Source organism: Schistocerca gregaria, chromosome 10 (assembly GCF_023897955.1).
Source record: "Schistocerca gregaria isolate iqSchGreg1 chromosome 10, iqSchGreg1.2, whole genome shotgun sequence".
Lineage (NCBI taxonomy): Eukaryota > Metazoa > Arthropoda > Insecta > Orthoptera > Acrididae > Schistocerca > Schistocerca gregaria.
The window spans coordinates 171203402-171228515 of record NC_064929.1 but is presented as its reverse complement, the minus strand read 5'-3'; the positions used below and the strand labels follow the sequence as shown (position 1 = coordinate 171228515).

Genomic DNA, 25114 nt, shown 5'->3' with positions numbered 1-25114 from the left:
CTGTGTGGGATCCGCAACAGATGGGACTGACATTGAAAAAGTTCAAAGAAGGGCAGATCGTTTTGTATTATCGAGAAACAGGGAAGAGAGAGTCGCGGATATGATACGTCAATTGGGGCGGCAGCCATTTAAACTAAGGTGTTTTTAGTTGCGGCAGGTTCTTCTCGTGGAATGTCAACCAACTTTCTCCTTCAATTGAGAAAATATTCTGTTGGAGCCCAGCTATATAGGGGAAATGATCATTGTGATAAAAATAAGAGAAATCAGAGCTCTCAAGCAATGATTTAAGCGTTTTTCCCGCGCGCTATTCGAGAGTGGAACGGGAGACAAATAGCTTGAAGGTGGTTCGATGAACAATTTCGCAGGCACTAAATTGTAAATTGCAGAACAATCATGTACTGTGTAGCCAAGCTCGAAAATGTGTGTCAATTTGAAGTAACAGACAGTGCGAAATTAGTTTTGCGCAGCTTTTCTGCGTCTGTCTTCTGACTGGTTTGAAGTGACGAGCGACAACTTCCATGTGCCAAACTCGTCAATCCAAAGTATACATATACTGAAGAGCCAAAGAAACTGGTACGCCTACCTACTATCGTGTAGGCGCCTACGAGCACGCAGAAGTGCCGCAAGACGACGTGGCATGGACTCGACTAATGTCTAAAGTAGTGCCGGAGGGAACTGACACCATGAATCCTGCAGGGCTAATCCATAAATCCGTTTCTTCGGTTCTCCAGTGTATATACTGGAATGACGAGACTGGCACAGGAGCGGAAGTTGTAACTGGACACTTCATACCATTCAGAAGACACACACAAGAAAAGTTGCGCAAAACTAATTTCGCAGCACCTGTTATTTAAAACTGACAGTCATTATCGAGCTCGGCTACGCACTACGTCTACGTCTACAAAATTAGTGTGCAATTCGCAATTTAGTGCCTGGCAGGGAGATTCGCATATCTCTCTTCCCCTACTGTTTATCTCCACTACAGCTCCCTCGGGTACCTTGTAAGTCACCCCTGATACCTTAAAATACGTGCTATGATCCTCGCCCTTCATCAGTCAGTCCTTTCCACATATACTTGTCATCACCAGTTCTTGGGAGAATTTACTCATCTACCACTCTATACAATTTCCAGCATGTTTCTGAAGCACCACGCCTCCAACAGTGCGACGGTCCAGTTTCCTGTTGCATACTTTTTTTTCCTTCCCCACTAAAATATTGCGAGGGTATGCTGAAATGACATTCTTCCAAATTTTTTTATTCTGTTTTCAATATCGGCTGTAGTATTATATCTCACGAATATTACTCGGTCGACTTTCTCGCTTCGCTGGCGTATGTTTGCAACCATCTGCCGCCATTGGTTTCCGAACTGTAGCGCATAACATGGCGATGTGTGATGTAACAGTAGGGTGACAAACGTCATGGGATACCGATATGCACATATACAGATGGTGGTAGTGTCACATAAGGTGTAAAAAGGCAGTGCATCGGCGGAGCTGTCCTATGTACTCACGTGACTGACATGAAAAGGTTTCCGACGTGATTATGGCGGCCCGACGAGAATTAACAGACTTTAAACGTGGAATGGTACTTGGAGCTAGACACATGGGACATTCTATTTCTGACTGAGCAACTGTACTGCGCCTGACGCAGTATAGTTATTACATAACAATTCCAAAGGAAACATACCGAAACAACCATGTATCACATAAGCACGGTTGTTTGCATTAGCACCTAAACATTATGTGTTTACAATATTCCAAAACAACAAAAGGACTCAGCACTCTGTGCGTACGGAACAGTACTGATGCAGTGCAACAGAGGCTCGGTGTTACAGACACTGTACGTACGCAGCATGTTGTGGTACGCACTCTCCATCCCACCTGGTGTCTCTTCGGTTCCTAGTTCAGCGGCCAGAACTCATGCCAGCAGATCTTCCTCTGTCTCCACAGGAGTCTTGTAAATCAAACTTCGCATACATCCCCACTAGTAGTAGCCCATAGGAGTGAAATCCAGCGGCCACACGGTTGGACCACCTCGACCTGCCCATCTTTCACCATACCGTCTGTTGAGATGTCTCCGAACTCCACGTGAGAGGTGAGGTGGTGCACCAACATGCTGAAAGCACATTTTCTGATGGTCATTCAGTGACTCAACGTCAAAGAACGGGTCCAATACGTTTTTAGGAGGATCAACTATGCAGGACCAGTTAGCTTGAGTGGAAGTAGAAGTGGATGCGTTTTACATCTATACTATTACTATTACTACGCTATATGTTTACCGATCTATGTGGTAAACATATAGCGTCGTAATAGAGGAACTGTCAAACTGCTGTCACGTCGTAATTAACATTTAATTTTAACATCTTGACAACAACATTTGCGATCTTATTAAAGCAGTGACAGTTACAAAACAGTGCACTAACGACGCAATATAGCTGTCACATCAGTCTAGACGTACCTGAAAATGGCGACAAAGCCGAGACAGTCTGTCGTAATTGTAAATGAAGATTACTCATTATAAGCAGCTATTTGGCGTATCTACTGTAACAATCATGTCGGTATCAGACATATATTACGCTGCTGGCCCTACAGAAGAAAAATTGTTGATATTATCACTCCATTAAAAATGAACAAAGCTGCATGGCCCGATGGGATCCCTGTTAGATTCCGTACTAAATTTGCGGCTGAGTTAGGCCCTCTTGTAACTATAATCTATCGCAGAAATGTATCGAAAAAAAAACCGTGCCAATTTTTTTGGGAAAAAGCACAGCTCACACCTCTCTACAAGAAGGTTAGTGGAAGTGATCCACATAACAACCTTCCAGTATCGACTTGTAGAATCTTATAACATATTCAGGGCTCAAACATGATGGGGTATCGTGAACAGAATGACCTCCTCTATGCCAGGCAGCATGGATTCCGAAAAGATCGATAGTGTGAAACGCAACTCGCACTTTGCTCATACGACATACTGAAAGCTTTGGATCAAGACAGTCAGGTAAATGCAGTATTTCTTGATTTCTGAAAAGTATTTGACTCAGTACCACATCTAAGCTTGTAGGATAGCAAGTGAAATTTGTAGCGAGGACACAACATGTTATATTGGATGGATGTAGAAGTAACTTCGGATATGCTCCAGGGAAGTATGTTGGGACCCTTGCTCTTCCTGTTGTATATTAATGACCTTGAGGACAACATTTACAGTAACATCAGGCTTCTTGCAGATGATGCAGTCATCTATACTGATGTACCATCTGAAAGAAGCTGCATAAATATTTAGATTTTGATAGGATTTCAAAGATTGGCAACTTACACTCAGCGTTTAGAAATGCAAAATTCTGCTCTCAAGACGACGAAAAAACGTAGTGTCCTATAACTATATACCAATGAGTCGCTGTTGGAATCAGCCAACTCATACAAATGCCTGGTGTAAACTTCGTAGGGATATGAAATGGAATGATCACATAGATTCAGTCGTGGGTAATATACGTGGTGGACTACGGTTTGCCGGCCGGAGTGGCCGTGCGGTTCTAGGCGCTACAGTCTGAAGCCGAGCTACTGCTACGGTCGCAGGTTCGAATCCTGCCTGGAGCATGGATGTGTGTGCTGTCCTTAAGTTAGTTAGGTTTAATTAGTTCTAAGTTATAGGCGACTGATGACCTCAGAAGTTAAGTCGCATAGTGCTCAGAGCCTTTTTTGACTACGGTTTATTGGTAGTATACTGGAGAAATGCAATCAGTCTACTAAGAAGATGGCTTACAAACCACTCGTGCGACCAATCTAGAATACTGCTCAACAGTGTGGGACCTATACTAACAGGGGATACTGAACGTATAACGAGGAGGACAGCACGAATGGCCAAAGATTTGTTTAATCCGTTTGAGAGTCTCACTGTGATACTGAAGGAACTGAACTTGCACACGTGAACTGTGTCGAGAAAGTCAATAAAGTTTCAAGAATCGGCTTTTATGATGACTCTAGGAATATACTACAATTCCCTTTGTGCCGCTGACATGGGGATCGATGGGATAAGATTAGAATAATTACTGCACGCACAGACGCATTCAAACAATCATTCTTCCAGCGCTCCATACGTGAATGGAACGGGAAGAAACCCTAGTAACTGGTACAATGGGGGGTATCCTCTGCCATGCAACTCACGATGGTTTACAGAGTATAGATGTACATGTATCTCTTGTCCAGCCTACTTCCATAATGCTCGCGTATGCGGCACTAAATGGCCTTCCGTCGAGGTACCGTGAGACACAGCACAACACGGTAGGCGAGGTCGAAGAGACGAGACAGCAGGGGCCGATTAGCGAGCAGGCCCGCCTCCACGTGGTTAACGCCCACACCTGTTGCGTGCGTCCCTCACGGCGCTGACCCCATTCCCACGGGCGTCTCAACTCACCATCACGTCTTCACTATAGCCTTACTAAATTTGTTATTAACAATCTGAACGAATTCAAAAGTAATAGCAGCGTATATGACTACGATACTAGGAGAAAGGATGATCTTCACTACTTAAGATTAAATCTAACTTTGGCTCAGAAGGGTGTAAATTATGCTGCCACAAAAGTCTCTGGTCACTCACCTAATAGCATCATAAGTCTGACAGATAGCCATGTAGCATTTAAAAGGAAATTAAAAGAATTTCTGAATAGCAATCCTTCTACTCATTAGATGAATTTTTGGATATAGTAAGTGGGTAATATCCCCACCCCCACCCAAAAAATATTAAGTGTCATGTAATACTTTGTGTAGTGTAATATCTTGTAGAGGCACCTTTTATTAACCTGACACGTTCCACATCATTACGAGGAGTCGTATACATGATGTATGGAACAAGTACTAATCTAATCTAATCATAAAAAAGTACTGATGATTATGAAAGGTTCACGACTGGGATCAGATATCAGGATGAGAGGATATCAACATTGTTATTTTCGGTGAAAGTGAGGAAGAATTACAGTGCGTATTGAATGGAATGAATATGGATTGAGAGTGAATAGATGAAATATGAAATTAATAAGGAGTAGCAGAAATGTGGCTAGCGATAAACTTATGATCACATTTGGGGGCCACGAAGTACACAAAGTGAAGGAATTCTGTTACATCTGAAGCAAAATGACACATGGCAGACAAATCAATGAGAGTACAAAAAACAGACTAGCACAGCCAAAACTGGCATTCCTGGCCAAGAGAAGTGTTCTACTATCAAACAATGGCCTTAATTTGAGGAAGAGATATCTGCGAATGTACCGTACGTTTGGAGCACAGCTTTGTATGGTAGTGTATCGTGAACAGTGAGAAAACAGGAACAAAAGAGAATCAAAGTGTTTCAGGTATGTTGCTGCCATTGTCCTTTCAATAAATATCTATTCTTTACTGTCGCTTCTGATTGACAATATCATCTTACTCTCACGAATTATCAGCTTCCACTCAATTAATACTAGGCAGACATCCAATGTGTATTTGGATTGCACTTACTTAACTCTTGTGCTGGGAGATGTTCAGTGTTCCATTTTCAATAAGCTGTCTCAAGAATTCAAAAATCTTAGCAGTAGTCCACGAGATTTCAAATCCAAGCTCAAGAGTTTTCTCATTAGTCACTACTTCGATTCTGATGAGGAGTTCCGCGAAAAATGAATTCTTATGTTGCAGTATGTGTTCACATAAGCTTACAGCTTGTCCCCTTTTTAGCATTCACAAAAATTTAATTTTATCTATTATTATTTTTCTGTTGTAGTTTCATGCACTGGTACATTCCATGACCGCAGAGACTTCCTCCGCAAATTGGTCCTACGGAAGTAGACGCTTAAACTAAAATAAATGAAACAGAATGCTGAAAGTTGGGTGGACTGATACGGTAGGGAAAAAGGAGATTCTCCGCAGAATCGGCGAAGACAGCAACATACGGAAAACACTGGAAAGGAGAAGGCACAGGATGATAGGATATGTGTTATCACGTCAGGTACTGTAGAGGGTAAAATCTGTAGAGGATGACAGAGATTGGAATACATCCAGCGAATTCAGGACGTGCGTTGAAAGTGCTGCTCTGAGATCAAAAGGTTGGCGCAGGACAAAAATCAGCGGTGGACCGCACTAAACCAGTCATGACAACCTCTTGACACAAGAAGGGCACTTGCACCCTGCTTTCTCAGATTAGTACTGGACGTATTCCAATCCCTATCTTCCCACCGAGTTTATTCTGTATAGTACCATGAAACGTACTCCCTGACCCTACTTCCTGTCAGTGTTTTCCATATCTTCCTTCGTTGCTCGATTCTGCGGAGAACCTCCTCATTCCATGCATTATAAGTCCGAACAATTTTGAACACTCTTCTGTACACCAAACCTCAAACGCTTCGATCCTATTCTGTTCTGTTTTACCCATAGTCCACGATTCACTACTATACACTGTTGTGTTCCAAACGTACATTCTCAGAAATTCCCTCTACAAATTAAGACCCATGTTTTATACAAGATGGGGCAAATAAAAGTGACCTGGACGAGTGGGTACACATCGTGGCAGCATTAACGCAGGAGGAAAAGACCGATTGTTACTTCCAACAGGATGGAGTAGCTGCCCATACAGTCGGCCGAGCCTTGGAGCACATTTACACAATTTTCGCGCCTGACAAAGTTGTTAGCAGGGGTCTGTCCGGTCACGGTCCTAGCTGGCCACCCAGGTAACGATTATTTTGCGCGGGAACCCTCAAGTCTAAAGTCTATCGCAACAAATGGTTCAAATAGCTCTGAACACTATGGGACTTAACATCTGAGGTCATCAGTCCCCTAGAACTTAGAACTACTTAAACCTAACTAAACTAAGGACACCAAACACATCCACTCCCGAGGCAGGATTCGAACCTGCGACCGTAGCAGCAGCGCGGTTCCGGTCTGAAGCGCCTACAACCGCTCGGCCACGACGGCCGGCTCTGTCGCAACAACATAGTGTTCGAGAACTGCAGCGGAACATTTCGGATGAGACTGCAGCAATTCCAGTAGTCCAGCTTCGATCCGAATGCAGAAGCTTCCTGACCAGGGCCCAGGTTCAGTATCTGCTGTAGGCAGGTTAGTGTTGTTTTTCCTTTGCTGTGTTTCTTTGTAGCCAGGATCTTTGTTCTCCAGGCCTCTTATATTTGCGCCACCCTGTATAGGAGACTTCTTTCGACTAAGAACGCCGTCGTTACCTGTGCTAGTCTGCTTTTTATGTCCTTCCTTCGTCCATTATAGGTTATTTTGTTTCAAGGTAGCATAATTTCTTAGCTTCGTTTACTTCGTGATCATCGATCTCGATGTTAAGTTTCTTCTATTTCTAATTTTGTGCTATTTTTCACTACTTCTGTTTTCCTTCAGTTCACTCTCAGTCCATACTGTGTATTTACGGAACGGTTTATACAGTTCAACACATTCCGTAATTCTCCTAAACTTTCATTGAAGATAGCAATCTCGTTAGCGTATCTTATGATATGCTTTCAGCCTGAATTTTAAAAATGGTTCAAATGGCTCTGAGCACTATGCGACTTAACTTCTGAGGTCATCAGTCGCCTAGAACTTAGAACTAATGAAACCTAACTAACCTAAGGTCATCACACACATCCATGCCCGAGGCAGGATTGTAACCTGCGACCGTAGCGGTCGCTAGGCTTCAGACTGTAGCGCCTAGAACCGCACGGCCACTCCGGCCGGCCCTGAATTTTAATCTCACTCGTCAGCTTTTCTTTATTCCCTCATTGGTTCTACTACATGTACATTGAACATTACGGAAGAAAGATTGCATTTCTCTCTTACACATTTTTTAATCTGTATTTCTTTTGAGTAATCAGTATTGTGACTGGTTTGATGCGCCTACATATACTCTCAACAAACCAATATGAAGCGCATGCAGAGGATATTTATCATAGTAGCACGTTCTGGGGTTCTTCCCGCTCCACCCACGTACTGAGTGCAAGTACACTCATGCTCATAAATTAAGGATAATGCTGATACATGGCGAAACAACGCTCTGGTGGGCGTTTTGCGGGTTTAAATCACCTCGGGGTATGGCCATGTGGTGCATTTGGACCTGCGGTCGTCGCACGGTGGCGCTGGCAGCAGTCCACATACGCAGAGGTGTGTTGGTGCATGTAAGAGTACGGTGCAGCGAGTAAGTGTGCAGACGTTTTCAGACGTGCTAATGGTGTGTGTTGAAAATGGCTAAAAGAACACATATTGATGTTATTAGGGCAGAATTCTAGGGTGACTGGAGGTTGGTCAAACACAGCAGCTCGTAGCACGGGCCCTCCGTATGCCACAAAGTGTGATCTCGAGATTATGGCAACGATTCCAGCAGACAGGAAACGTGTCCTGCTGCTACAGTACGGGACGTCCACAGTGTACAACATCACAAGAAGACCGATATCTCACCAACAGTGCCCCCAGACGGCCACGGAGTACTGCAGGCAGTCTTTCTCGGGACCTTATCGCAGCCACTGGAACAGTTGTCTTCAGACACACAGCCTACAGGCGACTGAACAGGTATGGTTTATTCGCCCAGAAACCTGCAAGGTGCATTCCACTGACCCTGGTCACAGGAGAACCCATAAAACCTGGTGTCGAGAACACAGTACATGGTCATTGGAACAGTGGTCCCAGGATTTGTTCGCGGACGAGTCCAGGAATGGTCTGAATAATGATTCTCGCCGGGTTCTCATCTGGCGTGAACCAGGAACCAGATACCAACCCCTTAATGTCCTTGAAAGGGACCTGTATGTAGGTGGAGGTTTGATGGTGAGGGGTGGAATTATGATTGGTGCCCGTACACCCCTGCATGTCTCTAACAGAGGAACTGTAACAGGTCAGGTGTATCGGAACGTCATTTTGGACCACTATGTCCGCCTTTTCAGGGCTGCAGTGGGTCCCACCTTCCTCCTGATGGATGATAACGCACTGCCCCACCGAGAAGCCATCGTGGACGAGTACCTTGAAACAGAAGGGCTCAGGCAAATGGAGTGGCGTGCCTGTTCTCCAGATCTAAACCCCATCGATCATGCTCTCGGTCGATCTATTGCTGCACGTCTTAAAACCGCTAGGACACTTCAGGAGCTTCGACAGGCACTGGTGAAAGAATGAGAGGCTATGCCCCAGCAGCTGCTCGACCACCTGATCCAGAGTATGCCAACCCGTCCTGCGGCCTGTGTACATGTGCATGGTGATCATATCCCATATTGGTATACATGCGCAGGAAACAGTGGCGTTTTGTAGCACATGTGTTTGGGGACGGTTTTCTCAACTTATCACCAATGCCGTAGACTTACAGATCTGTGTCGTGTGTGTTCCCTACGTGCCTATGCTATTAGTGCCAGTTTTGTGTAGTGCCACGTTGTGTGCTACCACATTCTGCAATTATCCTTAATTTATGAGCATGAGTGTAGAATGGATGCTTAAAGCCTGTGTGAGCGCCGCAATTAGTCTGACGTTGTCTTCACGACTACTACAAAAACGATAAGTACGGGCTGACGAATATCTCTAAGTTCTTGACTAAATACTGGTTCTAGTAAGCTTGTGAGCAGTCTTTCGAGGGATACTTGATGTCCAGCTTCATGTTTTTTGATCATTTTCGCGGCGTCCTTCCGTGACAAATGGATGCTTTCACTTCTGTCGATGACTCTCGATCCAAGTTCGTGTTTCCTACTACGAAACCCCCAGTCCAGTCACAAATATCGTTTGATACTCCGTGTGATCACCCTTTGACGAAACAGCTAATCCTCACGTGCCTCTACTGTTGCTGCTGGTTTCGGCAGTGAATGTCTGGCGCGCCACCTAACCAGAAGCGCAAACACAGCGTCGTGTTAGAGGACTGTGAAGCGCTCGCAATCTCATTTAAGGGGCAGGCGAGGGTCGAAACAGTTGTCTGGGGCTGCAGCGAGGCCGTCGTTTCCGGTGCCCTGACCTACTCCACAAGTCCCGCCCACAGTTGTTTCATGTGTGTGTGTGTGTGTGTGTGTGTGTGTGTGTGTGTGTGTGTGTGTGTGGTGAGGCCGGAGGGTGGGGGGGGGGGGGTGAGGGTGGAGGAGGGCTTCATCGCTTAACGCTTAAGATTCACACATAACAATGACGACTGCTGCACATTTGCGCCACTAACCGCATCAATCCTCTCCATGAGGCTCACCTCTTGAGTTATTAGCAGATGAGACATTACTATCGTTTCGAAAACAGAACAATTATTTTTTTTCAGGTGACTGTCGATATCATCCATATACTTGGAGAAATGCATGACACATACTGATACGGATAAAATAGTTGATTTTTTTACATCATATGACCTTATACTGTTTAACTTTATAATAGTATCATGTGACTAATATGATACATAAAATTGCACTGAAACGAAGTGAAAAAGAAATTGTGCAAAAAATAAAGAAAAAAATAAAATTTTAAAAAGAAACAAAACTGAAAAAATGAGGAGCAAAAAAAAAGAAAAAATGGAGTGAAAGGAGAAAAATATTTTTATACATTTCAGTCTGCCTTTATTGTATCTCTTTTATTGTAATTTGAGCGCATGTTGGTCTCTCTGTGACTGTGATACAGTGTACCATATGTTTTTCAACTTGTTCGATGACCTTGATCTTTGACCTTGTTCTTCGGCTTTCGCTTGTAGCTTCTTTGATCAACACTTGTGCTTGAGTAATGTTGCTGTCCACTTACTTCTGTTGCAGATTGTCATGTTTTCAATGTTTTCTGCTTGCTTAAGCCGGTAGTGCCAGCCGTGGTGGCCGAGCGGTTCTAGGCACTTCAGTCTGGAACCGCTACGGTCGCAGGTTCGAATCCTGCCACGGGCATGGATGTGTGTGATGTCCTTAGGTTAGTTAGTTGTGAGTAGTTCTAAGTTGTAGGGGACTGATGACCTGAGAAGTCAAGTCCCATAGTGCTCAGAGCCATCTGAACCATTTAAGCCGGTAGTATCCCCACAAGTAACATTTGACAACGTCGTCACGTCAGCAATAGCGTGTATGATATGTGAACTGGTCACAATAGATAGTTGTCCTTACGAACACTTAATTTTTCCGACTAATAATTCTCATGAAAATGTAATTTGCGTTCATATTCACAGTTTTCAGTTTGTTTCCATTTTTATGCTAGCTCTGTGAAGATGGTCCGTAATCGAAACCGTTTGTGAATTAACACACTGAAGCGCCAAAGTAACTAGCATAAGCATGCGTATTCAAATACAGAGGTATGTAAACAGACAGATTTAAGTGATTTTCAACATGGTGTTACAGTCGTCGCACGAGCGATGGAACACAGGGTCTCCGAGGTAACGGTGAAGTGGGAATTTTCCGGTGCGACTATTTCACGAGTGTACCGTCAATATCAGGAATCCGGTAAACATCAAATTTCCGACATTGCTGGAACGGGACCCAAGACGGCTGAAGAGAATCGTTCAACATGACAGAAGTGCAAACCTTCCGCAAATTGATGCAGATTTCCATGCTGGACCGTCAACACGTGTCAGCGTGCGAACCATTCAAACAAACGCCATCGATACGGGATTTCAGAGTCGAAGGCCCACTCGTGTACCCTTGATGACTGCCTGGGCCCGTCAACAGCGGTACTGGACTATTAATGACTGGAAACATGTTGCCTGGTCGGACGGGTCTCGTTTCAAATTGTATCGAGCGGATGAACGTGTACTGGTATGGACACAACCTCATGAATCCGTGGACCCTGCATGTCAGGAGGGGACTGTTCAAGCTGGTGGAGACTCTGTAATGAAGTGGGGCGTGTGTACTTGGAGTGATATGCGGCCCCTGATACGTCTAGATACTCCTCTGTGAGGTGAGACGTACGCAAGCATCCTGTCTGATCACCTGCATCCATTAATGTCTATTGTGCATTCCGACGGACTTGGGCAATTCCAGCAGGACAATGCGACACCCCACACGTCCAAAATTGGCACAGAGTAGCTCTAGGAAGACTCTTCTGAGTTTATACACTTCCGCTGGCCACCTGACTCCCCAGACATGAATATTATTGAGCATATCTGGGTTGCCTTGCAACGTGCTCTTCAGAAGAGCTCTCCACCTCCTCGTACTCTTGCGTATTTATGGACAGCCCTGCAGCATTCATGGTTTCAGTTCCCTCCAGCACTATTTCAGACTTTAGTTAAGTGAACGCCACGTCACGTTGCGTTATTTCTGCGTGCTCGCGGGGGCTGTACACGATATTAGGCAGGTATACCAGTTTCTTTGGCTCTACAGTGTACGTATATAGACAGCACAGTGTGTATCACGCATTTCCCCCAAGTTTTGAAAATAATTTACTATTTATTTAAATATAGCAGGTCCTATGCTGCTTAGTAGAAAACTTACAGAAAATTAAGAAAAAATATAAATTTCACTTAGGGATATTTCTTTGAATGAAGTTTTTACGTTCAACCTAAACACCTCGCTCAACAACCCTACCTCGTATTGCTTCGACTTGGTTGATCAATCACTTTCAGGAAAATAATGAACAGTCGAGTTTTGGTTTCGTAGTAATAAGCAGCAAACAATGGAGATTCTTGGGTATTATAATGTGGATTAATGGAAGCTTTATTGTGAAGAGAAAAAGAATCGATTTTTAGATTGGTACAATTACACTCTTTTTGAATAATAGATTACAGCTAATGATTAAGTTCGTTTTATTTGCGCCAGCTGTTTGATACTGTAGCATTCTTGGTTCATCAGACATCCAAATCGGGAATCATTTTGCTTTCAATTTTTTTTTTTTAGGGTTTGTCGATCATTGTGAGAGAAGCAGATTTTGGAATTTTGTAAAGCTTACTTTTTTTTAATTCTTGGATTATAGTTACGAAATTTCAGAAAAAGCTTAACTATTATTGAAGTTTCATTAAATGCTACTTTGTCAAAAACTGACATTTTGAGCCCGTGGCTGTGTAAAAAATATCGGTTGACTCTTATATAGAAGTGTCTGATCGCTGCAATCTTCTATGTAAGAGTCAACCTATCTGTTTCATCAAATGTTATTAAGTCAAACGAGATGAGATTGCTACTGAGCTCGTTTAATGCCGACTCATTATCCACATCCCAAGAGTCAACTGATTTTCAATCTATTTAAAGCCATTATATAAAATTATGAACCAAGAATGACAGCATTTTATTCTATTTTTATTTTTTATTTATTTCTTTGCGTTCATCAGCAGCTAGATTCTGCAGCTCTGTTATCGAGACGCGCTGTAGGGGAGACCAGTGTTTAACGTCCCGTCGACTACGAGAGCACTAGACGCGGAGCACAAGCTCGGGGTAGGGAGGGATGGGAAAGGAAAGCGGCCGTGACCATTCAAATGAACCAGCACGGCATTTGCCTGAAGCGATTTAGAGAAACAACGGGAAATCCAGATCAGGATGACCGTACGCCTGTTTGAACCGTCGTCCTCCCGAATGCGAGTCCAGCGCGCTAACCACTGCGCCACTGCGCCACCGCTCTCGCTGACACGCTGTAGCTACGATAGGAATTTGCACGGCGTCATCCAGCGCGACTCAGGTAAACCGAATAGTCAATAAAATAAATTCTTCCTTTAATCAAACTTCAAAGGGACCAATTTTAGTTTCAAAATAATCAGTTTTCTTTTCTCAGAGTACATAGTCAGATTTTGTGATTACAATAAGTTTTCGACAGGGCACGAATTTCTCAGAATTATCGCCGTCGGACTTCTCCACACATACTCACAACTGAATTTTGTAAACAACGATTAGCATTGTGGAAGGTATCAGCTGTAAGGTGTGGTATGAGCACCATTCAAAACAGGGAGCCCAAAATTTAGCATCTAACGGACAATTTAACATTAAAAACACAGCCAACATTATACAGATCCACTACCACTAAAACAAATTTCAACAGATAACTTTGAATACCATGGACTTTTTTCCTTTTAGCTTTCACCTTTCAGTTTTGTCGAAGATCGTCAGGACCGATACGTGGTTCGAAATCCGTGTTAAACTGTAGGTCCCGTGTGGCCTTTGGGATGACTCGGGTAGATTAGGGACACGGATGTCGCGTGTGCAGTTCAAACACTTGCAACAGGCCACTGAGCCGCAAGTAATTACACTGGTGTGGAAACCTTAACGACGACAGTAACTTTTACATGACTTGCCACTGCCAAATTCGATGAAAGAACTTCTGCAATATAGTGCGGAAAGTACCTGAAAGAAATATGCAACAAGGCGAACAGATATTAGCTTTATTCAAAGTCAATAACTGCCATGTACCCATTGGTCGCCTAAGCGGTTAAGCAACCCCTCAAACAGTGAAGCGTGAAGAAGTTGCATACGTACAAGGCGTAGTCTAGCCGCCCCCCCCCCCCCCACCACCACCATGCCATGCGTCGATCACCCCGTGGGAGATATACAGGGTGTTTCAAAAAGCACTTTACAACTTTGAAAATTCATATAAATTAATTCATAGTACCTACAGAGGCGATTGTAGTGCCAAATTGTAGTGAAATACATCAAGTTTTGTCTCGCGTAGATCGCTAGTGCCGAATCGCACCGTAAGGAGCGCTAGCAGGAGTTCCGGTAAAGATGGCTGCCTCCACTGGACCCGATCATGCCAGCTGTGTGCTTTGGTATCCAGAAGCCAAGTCGGAGACAACAGTTCAGCGAAATTTGTCTATCAAGTACGCTAAAGGTCCTGTTCGTGATATCCCTAAAATGAACATTTCTTTGTGCATTGAGTATGAGAGAACTATCAACTAGGCAGCGTACCTCTATATGTTACAACAATTTTTGATACCACAGACCGATGAGGATGATAAAGAACGAAATGTTTATTTGAAGCAAGATGGTGCACCACCCCATTAACTGGCTGACATCTGGGATTTTCTCAATAACCGCTTTCAAGGTCAATGAATTGGCTGTGATGTGGCAACTGCATGGCTCCCACGTTCCCAGGACCTGACACCATTTGATTTTTTTTTTTATGGTGAGTCATCAGGGATACCGTGTTTTTACCTCCAGTGCTGACTTCTCTACCTGAAATTAGAGCAAGAATTTACATCGCCACTGAGCAAGTTACACTTGCAATGCTACAGCGAGTTTGGAAAGAAACTGACTTGCGACAGGATGTGTGCAAGATAACCAACGGAAGCCACACACAACATGTTTAAGGTATAAACAATTGATCTGTTTCCCTGCAAAATAACACTAAACCCAGCACTATATCTTCTTTCAATAAATTTAAATAAATTTTTAAAGTTTTAAAGTCATTATTGAAACACCATGTGCAAGTAGTAGTAACTACACTGAAATCACTATGATTTCCGATGGTCCTCTGGACATCATAAAAGGAGGAATGTGCTTCTTTAATGGGGTTTGTGGTCACTGCACATGGCAATGCATGGTCTTCTACGGGCGCCCCCCACAAGACTGGTCAGGAGTTGTTGTGGTAAAGTCTCCCATTCCTCCACCACCCTGATTGACAGCTGCTAGAGGACATTAGTACATGTGGACGTAATGAAATACGTCTACCTAAGTCTAAGTAGACAACATTCCATTAGAACTACTGACAGCCTTGGGAGAGCCAGTCCTGACAAAACTCTACCATCTGGTGAGCAAGATGTATGAGACTGGAGAAATACCCTCAAGAAGAATATAATAATTCCAATCCCAAAGAAAGCAGGTGCTGACAGATGTGAAAATTACCGAACTATTAGTTTAATAAGTCACAGCTGCAAAATACTAACACGAATTCTTTACAAACGAATGGAAAAACTGGTAGATGCCGACCTCGGGGAAGATCAGTTTGGATTCCGTAGAAATATAGGAACACGTGAGGTAATACTGACCTTCCGACTTATGTTACAAGAAAGATTAAGGAAAGGAAAACTTACGTTTCTAGCATTTGTAGACTTAGAGAAAGCTTTTGACAATGTTGACTGGAATACTCTTTTTCAAATTCTAAAGGTGGCAGGGATAAAATACAGGGAGCGAAAGGCTATTTACAATTTGTACAGAAACCAGACGTCAGTTATAAGAGTTGAATGGCATGAAAGGGAAGCAGTGGTTGGGAAGGGAATGAGACAGGGTTGTAGCCTCTCCCCGATGTTATTCAATCTGTATATTGGGCAAGCAGTAACGGAAACAAAAGAAAAGTTCGGAGTAGGTATTAAAATCCATGGAGAAGAAATAAAATCTTTGAGGGTCGCCGATGACATTTTAATTCTATCAGAGACAGCAAAGGACTTGGAAGAGCAGTTGAACGGAATGGACAGTGTCTTGAAAGGAGGGTATAAGATAAACATCAACAAAAGCAAAACAATGATAATGGAATGTAGTCGAATTAAGTCGGGTGAAGCTGAGGGAATTAGATTAGGAAATGAGACACTTAAACTTGTAAAGGAGTTTTGCTATTTGGGGAGCAAAATAACTGATGATGGTCGAAGTAGAGAAGATGTAAAATGTAGACTGGCAATGGCAAGGAAAGCGTTTCTGAAGAAGAGGAATTTGTTAACATCGAGTATAGATTTAAGTGTCGGGAAGTCGTTTCTGAAAGTATTTGTATGAGTGTAGCCATGTATGGAAGTGAAACATGGACGATAAACAGTTTGTACAAGAAGAGAATAGAAGCTTTCGAAATGTGGGCTACAGAAGAATGCTGAAGATTAGATGGGTAGATCACATAACTAATGAGGAAGTACTGCACAGAATTGGGGAGGAGTTTGTGACACAACTTGACAAAAAGAAGGGATCGGCTAGTAGGACATGTTCTGAGGCATCAAGGGATCACAAATTTAGCATTGAAGGGCAGCGTGGAGGGTAAAAATCGTAGAGGGAGACAAAGAGATGAATACACTAAGCAGATTCAAAAGGATGTAGGTTGCAGTAAGTACTGGGAGATGAAGAAGCTTGCACAGCATAGGGTAGCATGGAGAGCTGCATCAAACCAGTCTCAGAACTGAAGACCACAACAACAACAATGCACTCCGCATGTTCTTAGTGGATTTTAAATCCTTACATCTTTATGTAACACTCCACAATATTTCTTTAACGGTCCGATAAAACGAGCTTCTCGAGACAATCGACGCACGAACACAAAGCTGCACTCAATTTTCCGGTAAAAAGCAGTGCAGTCGACCGAGTCAGTGTTGCCACTTCGTAAGCAATTCGACTAGGGATGATTAACCAGCTCGTGAGGCGTATCAGTTTTATGTGGGACACCCTGTACAAAAAATTAGTAGCAACTTACATTAAATGTGTTCTCTCTCGGAAACCATTCAGAATAGTCTAAATGTCCATACGAAGTTTTCTGTTTCAATTGATGGTTTCTATCCTTCCCTTCGGAACACCCTGTATAGGCAATGATTGGAAAAGACGCAGCAGCTCTACCATTTTGGTAATTGCCACTACTATTTTGTTTCCACCATCTACATCTACATCTACATCCATACTCCGCAAGCCACCTGACGGTGTGTGGCGGAGGGTACCCTGAGTACCTCTATCGGTTCTCCCTTCTATTCCAGTCTCGTATTGTACGTGGAAAGAAGGATTGTCGGTATGCTTCTGTGTGGGCTCTAATCTCTCTGATTTTATCCTCATGGTCTCTTCGCGAGGTATACGTAGGAGGGAGCAATATACTGCTTGACTCTTCGGTGAAGGTATGTTCTCTAAACTTTAACAAAAGCCCGTACCGAGCTACTGAGCGTCTCTCCTGCAGAGTCTTCCACTGGAGTTTATCTATCATCTCCGTAACGCTTTCGCAATTACTAAATGATCCTGTAACGAAGCGCGCTGCTCTCCGTTGGATCTTCTCTATCTCTTCTATCAACCCTACCTGGTGCGGATCCCACACTGCTGAGCAGTATTCAAGCATTGGGCGAACAAGCGTACTGTAACCTACTTCCTTTGTTTTCGGATTGCATTTCCTTAGGATTCTTCCAATGAATCTCAGTCTGGCATCTGCTTTACCGACGATCATCTTTATATGATCATTCCATTTTAAATCACTCCTAATGAGTACTCCCAGATAATTTGTGGAATTAACTGCTTCCAGTTGCTGACCTGCTATTTTGTAGCTAAATGATAAGGGACCTATCTTTCTATGTATTCGCATCACATTACACTTGTCTACATTGAGATTCAATTGCCATTCCGTGCACCATGCGTCAATTCGCTGCAGATCCTCCTGCATTTCAGTACAATTTTCCATTGTTGCAACCTCTCGATACACCACAGCATCATCTGCAAAAAGCGTAGTTTCCATAGTAGCGGAAACACACGAAAAAGGGAGATAAATTGCAATAAAACTATTCTTCGCTCAATAATCGCGGCGCAACAACAAGACAGATGATGGACTCCATTTCGTGAAATCTGCCGCCAAAGAAAACTTCTCTGAAACATGTCAAACATGATCTACGTTTGACAAATACGATTTATGTTTGACAAACACTCCAAATGGCTTCTGTACAGTAAAGATTAGTCAAACATAGTAAGGTTTGACAAATTGTTTGATCCCCTTTATGCGGAGGTGCAACCTACCTGAGCCGCCTCTTCCCACTGCATCTGGAGAAATGCGGAGCGCCGCCAATTGTCGACGTCGGCCGAGTCCCAACTGAGCGACGCCTCCCACGCACTGCGCGACCAGCTGTCGAGCCCTTCGCTGTCTGACGTCGCCCGGTGAACGCTTGCACGTGCAGGCGCCGTCCAGTAAACGATTCCAGCATCTGCCACCGCCTAATCTCATCACGACCTTGCAGTTGCTTCGGGCGTGATTCACTCGCCTCACGTACTCTGCCTACACAATGGATGCAGGACGCGATTATCCTTGCAGCACTTCGCCCTGTCCAAGCAAAACGGAGGTCTTGCGAAACTCCAGATCGCTCTATTTCGTCCGCCAGTTTCAGACCCTCACAACATCATATTGGTGCAAATGGTTTTGTTATATTCCAAACTACACTTCTTTACAATTTATATACTATTGCTCGCGTTCACAGCATTGCGGCAGGTTATTTTTCCCAACCTGGTGGTAGACTATCTTAAAAATCGTGACTTCTTTTTTTATATTTTTTTTATTTACACGTCAAGTTCCGTAGGACCAAATTCAGAAGCAAATCTCCAAGGTCGTGGAACATGTCTGTACATGAAATTACAACATAGTGTAATAGCAGATAAAAATAAAACGTTTATGAAGCCAAAAAATGTCAAGCAATCAACAATACAACAAATTCGAGGAACTCCTCAACAGAATAGAAGGAGTGATCCATGAGGAAACTCTTCAGTTTCGATTTGAAAGCGCGTGGATTACTGATAGGATTTTTGAATTCGAATGGCAGCTTATTGAAAATGGATGCAGCAGTATACTGCACACCTTTCTGCACAAGAGTTAAGGAAGTCCGATCCAAATGCAGGTTTGATATTTGCCGAGTATTAACTGAGTGAAAGTTGCTTATTCTTGGGAATAAGCTGATATTGTTAACAAGAAACGACATTAAAGAATAGTATCAAAATACCCAGACTAATGAACAAGAGTCAACAAGAGGTTCCCAAACTTAAAACCAATTATTGTCCGTTTCTGAGCCAAAAATATCCTTTTAGAATGAGAAGAGTTACCTCAAAATATAATACCATACGACGTAAGCGAATGAAAATAAGCAAAGGAGACTAATTTTCGAGTCTAATGATCACTTACTTCAGATACCGTTCGAATAGTAAAAACGGCAGCATTAAATCTTTGAACAAGATCCTGAACGTGAGCTTTCCACGACAGTTTACTATCTATCTGAATACCTACAAATTTGAACTTCCCAGTTTCACTAATCATATGCCCATTCAGTGAAATTAAAACGTCGTGTTTTGTTGAACCAATTGTGAGTTACTCCCTGTATTCCGCAATAGTCCAACTTTCTGAAGCAATATTTTGTGATCAGCCTATCAGACGCCTTAGTTAAATCAAAATATATGCCTAGCGTTCGAAATATTTTATTTAACCCTTCCAGTACCTCACAGAGAAAAGAGAATATGACGTTTTCAGTTGTTGAACGACTCCTAAAGCCCAACTGTACTTTTGATCGCAAATTATGTGATATAAAATGATCAATTATCCTTACAAGCACAGCCTTTTCAATAACTTTAGCAAACACTGATAGCATAGAAATAGGTCTACAATTGTCTACAGGCCCTTTCTCTCATTTTATAAAGCACCTTCACTTCTGAGTACTTTAATCGTTCAGGAAACTGACCATTCCTAAAGGAAAAATTATAAATATAGCTAAAGACAGAGCTAACATGCGCAGTACAGTACTTTAATATTCTGCTAGGCACCCCATCATATGCATGAGAGTCCTTAGTCTTCAGTCATATAATTATTCACTAAATCTCCCCCTTGTCTGTATCACAAAGGAGTATTTCGGACAACAGTCCCGGAAAGGCACTTTCCATTAGAGTTATATGATTCCCAGTAGAAACTAAATTTTTATTTAATTCACCAGAAAACTCCGAAAGTATTCGACAGTTTCTTGACGGAATGGCAATCACTGTGACGCATTTGTTCGTTTGAAATAAGGCATAGAAAAAGAAGTTTTTATGCGATAAATCAGGTGGATACGAACTATCTATAAGGGGCGGTCGAAAAATTACCTATACTTACTCTTTACTCCGATTTTCTGCGGTTAGAAACTGCATTACAGCACGCTGTTTCTCAGGCACCGACATAGCTCACGATATACACGGCCATGCCACTCTGAAATTCGGAGCCATCTAGCGGCAGAGAGTTCCAACGTACGTCAGGGAAGCGGGGAAGTCGACCGAGTAGTGTTACTAGATACTTCCTTATTGACGGACTCTTCAGTTTCTCCGGACGACTTTTCTTTCTCAGTAATTTTTTTAACCGGACTGAATAATTATCCGTTTTGAATTCAAGTTTATTTCGAATTATATTTCATGGAGTAAATATAATGTTCAAATTTATCTTCGCGAGAAATAGCTTTGCTGTATTTTCTTCAGTTAAAGTTGGTTTTCGTCAATGTTGGCTACGCTTGAACGTCTAAACCGAAGCAAAAACAAACGACAGTAATTTACGTTGCTGCTCCAGCGTCTCCAGTCTGATTCAAGTCTAGTTCGGAGAGTGTTCTTGATCCGTTAGTCTTCGGTAGAAAATTAGCTTCAGATTTAAAATGTTTGTGGTGAAACATCCATCAAAGACTCCTTCGCGTAAGACTGGTATTCAGTTATTAAATAGTTCGGTGAAATACAATTAGAATGAATCTGACATTGACTGACTAGCTCATGAAAATGATACAAATGTACTTTCTTGTATTCTTTAGACATGTGTTTCCTAATATTTTGTGCACTATTTAAAATTCAGTCGTAGGTCTCATTCTTGAAATTACCTCGAAAGCTCACAACAACCATTACTGTCTACATACCTTGGTTTAATTGGTAGGTTGGGGTTGGGTTGTTTGGGGAAGGAGATCAGACAGCGAGGCCATCAGTCTCATTGGATTAGGGAAGGAAGTCGGCCGTGCCCTTTCAAAGGAACCATCCCGGCATTTGCCTGGATTAATTTAGGGAAATCACGGAAAATCCACATCAGGATGGCCAGACGCGGGATTGAACCGTCGTTCTCCCGAATGCGAATTGGTAGGATTTTGCGAAAATGCAGTCAGTCTGCAAAGGATATTGTTTACGATACGCCCATAAACCTATGCTAGATCATTGCTTAGGTGGGAGGCATCCATAACAAACAGACCCATGTGCGCAAATATAATTTTTCAAGGAGTCATATCACAGATATAACAGTTAAAATGTTTTGGATAGCCCTTGGCGTAGCGATCGTTTCTATACCTACTGGAAGAGTAGGTATACTGTAGATATTCTAGAGTTCAGGGTCAAAATTGAAACATTACATTCTTCCAAGCCCAAGTAAACTCAGCAAACTAGTTGGCTCTTACGCATTAGGTGTGGTCTACGTGAGCCTCAGACAGTTTAGGATATCATCATTAGTTCATGACTGGGTACTGAGAAAACACCTAAAAATCATTATTTTTGAGTACCAGAAGTCCTAATTGTGGCGATGGCTACTTTTATAATTTCTGTTCATAAAAAATCGCCGAGATGTTTGGCATACGTTCATAATATGATGTTCTCCGGGAACGTCGAAACTTTTTTCAGTATCAATATTTGTTACCGAGATTCAGATGGTCAAACTTATTATGTAATTATACAGAAAACCACAAAAGCTGTTCTTAGCCGTTTTTGTACAGTGGATCGCAATTATATAAACAACCACCCATAGAAAGTGGCTCAAATTTTCACTGTACAATATTTAGATATTGATTTTAAAATGCTATTTCCCCGTTTCGTTGCAGGTTCGTCCAGTAAGCACGAGTCTCTGCTACATGGAGTCGTATACTGCTGAAATCTGGAGAGTGTACGTTTCAAGAAGACTAGGACAGCACATTATCTCCTCCAAAATACCTCCCGCCAAATGACTACGACGATAAAATCAGAGGAATTACCGGTCATATGCAGGTTTCTGGACATTCTTTCTTCTTAAGAACCATTCTCGAATAGAACAGCAAAGGATGAAAAGACAGTGCCACCAGAAGTATTCTCCCCAACTTAACATCAGAAGGCTTGCTGAATACAGATCTAGACGGATATTGCATCCCATCGATCCACAGATTTCACTTGTCAGTGCACTGACTTCAATTTATCTTAAACATTAGTGGTCTCAAAAAGCGTCATTGCGGTACAGATATTGTGCACGTTTCTAGAAACAGTTCTGCGAATACAACAAAAAGTTAACCTGTGCTCCCCTCCCATAATTTATTACAGCCCCCTTGAGAAATGTATTTCACTTTTCTGTGCATTTAATTTGATTTATGTTACACAGTAGTGGTCCCAAAACGCATCCTTGAGGTACAACTACTGTCCACATTTCTAGCGATAGCTCTGTGAACAGAACAAAAAGCTTACTAGTGCTCTCTTCCCTTCATTGATTACAATCCTATCGATTCATTTATTTCACTTTCCGGTACTATGCATATTTGTGTCAGTAGCACTGTGAATACAACAAAAATTTTACTTCTGCTGCTTGTCCATGATTTATTACAACCCCGTCGAGTAATTTGTTTTAGTTTTTTGTGCATTTAATTTGATTTATATTAAATAGTAGTGGTCCCAAAACGCGTCCTTGAAGTGCAGCTGCTGTGCACATTTCTGGCAATAGCTCTGCGAATAAAACAAAAAGCGTATGTGCACTCGATTCCCTACGTTTATTGCAGTCCTATCTATTAATTTATTACAAATTTAAGTGCATTTAATTTGATTTATCTTAAACAGTAATGGTCCCAAAATACAGTCTTGAAGGACACACTGTGAAAATTTCTGGCAATAACTCTGCAAGTAAAACTTATGCTCCCTTTCCATAATTGATTACAACCCCATCGAGCCATTCATTTCCATTTTCAGAGCATTTAATTTGATTTATCTTAAATAACAGTGGCCCCAAACGCATCCTTGAGGTCCATATACTATGCATACTTCTGGAAATAGCTCTGCAAACGGTACAAAAAGCTTACATGAGCTCCCTTTCCATCATTGATTCATTTATGTCAGTTTTCGGATCATTTAACCTGACTGACAATAAATAATAGTGGTCCTAAAACGCGTCCTTCAGGTGCGGATATTGTGCACATTCTGACAATAGCTATATGCACAGAACAAAAAGCTTGTAAGTGCTGTTCGAGAGGGTGCGACAACTTCACGCAGCAGCGTATCATTTGGCCAGTGGGTTAGCTGGGAGACTCACCTGAGTGTTGCCCTCTCCCGGCATGGTGTCGGTCCGCTGGAGTAAGCTCGTGCCTCCGGCTAGATGCTATTGTGCTGAGTGCCTTCCGCAGACTGCCGGCTCATTATCACTGACACGCCGTGTCCTCGCCGATTGTTTGCCGAGAGGTGTCGTGGCTTAGCCCCGTCTAATGAGGCGTTGCGCGGTCGCGGGGCCGTATCTCACTGGGGCAAACACGCGGGGATGCAACCGTGGCCTCCACACCGACCTCCCGGCTACTGTCAGCGCTACCTACAGTGTCTAGGTGGCGTCCCTACAGCGGTCCGACTCGTCTCTCGGTGATTCACAGGAGCGCTCTCTGACCCGCTGCCGTGGCAGTGCCTGCGCCCTCGAGCGACACCTGTGCTCTCTGAATCACTTTAAGATGCGCGGCAGAGGCGATTTTCTGTCGCGCCATAAATGAAGGTTTCTCCCTGGTGAAGGCCTAGCGTCTTTGACTTCTGAACAACAACGTTAACAGTCTAGATCAGGACTGTCCAAACTTTTTAGTCCGCGGGCCACACTGACTCCTCCACGAAGTCATAAGGGCCAAGATCTACCTAGTGGGATTAAAGCACTCCATGATCACCGTGATGTAAGGCTAAAGGAAAGATGAAATCGCAAAAATCTAAGGTTGTGGAAATAGCTAGCGCTGAAACGAACTACGATTTTTATTTAATTACATAATTTTGATTGGTGGACGTACCTGACTGAAATTCTGGCGTATTTTATTCTGGCGAATTTCACCGACAAAAAAGTATGTCACTGCACATTCTGTAGGTATTTTACAACGTAATCAAAAGAAAGTGAAACCTCGCTTAAGAAGCTTCTTCCATAACGATTGATTACTAAGGCTAGTCGCCGAAGTAGCGTCCGTTTGAAAGACTTGCACCAGACTCGTGAGTAGAATAAAATGCAAAGAATTGTTTTACTTTAAATGTTTTCGCCAGACTTGTCTGTTAACCTTTTTTTTCACTATCGCACGGAGAATGGTCTGTCTGTTTATTGTGGATAGCCACAACTTTAACCGTGACCTTCCGCTTTGTAAAGATAGAGCTCCGACAATGTCGCGGTGTATTGGTTGCGATATGCCTCGAAACTCAATTGTTGGCAGTATAGGTCATCATCACCAGTTATCTGCTATATTAGCAGGTCCTTTGCCTCTACATTTTCCGCGATCCATTGCTTCCTTCTTAAGGCTGCTGTATGTTGTACCGTCCATCATGTCATCCAGTATCTGGAATCTTTTCCTTCCTCGCTTCCTTTTCCCTTCTACATAACAGTATAGGTACCACCTCAAATATTTG

The 25114-nt window shown here is 42.8% G+C and overlaps 1 protein-coding gene across 1 annotated transcript in view; it reads right to left on the bottom strand.

The window, feature by feature from the left end:
- LOC126293272 (uncharacterized) overlaps positions 1-23889 on the bottom strand; it is a 144899-nt gene extending 121010 nt beyond the window's left edge. The window contains exon 1 of the mRNA XM_049986395.1: positions 23790-23889. Coding sequence (XP_049842352.1) covers positions 23790-23813 — 24 coding nt within the window. The 5' untranslated portion in view covers positions 23814-23889. The remainder of the gene's footprint in view (positions 1-23789) is intronic.
- Between the last annotated feature and the right edge of the window lie 1225 nt (positions 23890-25114).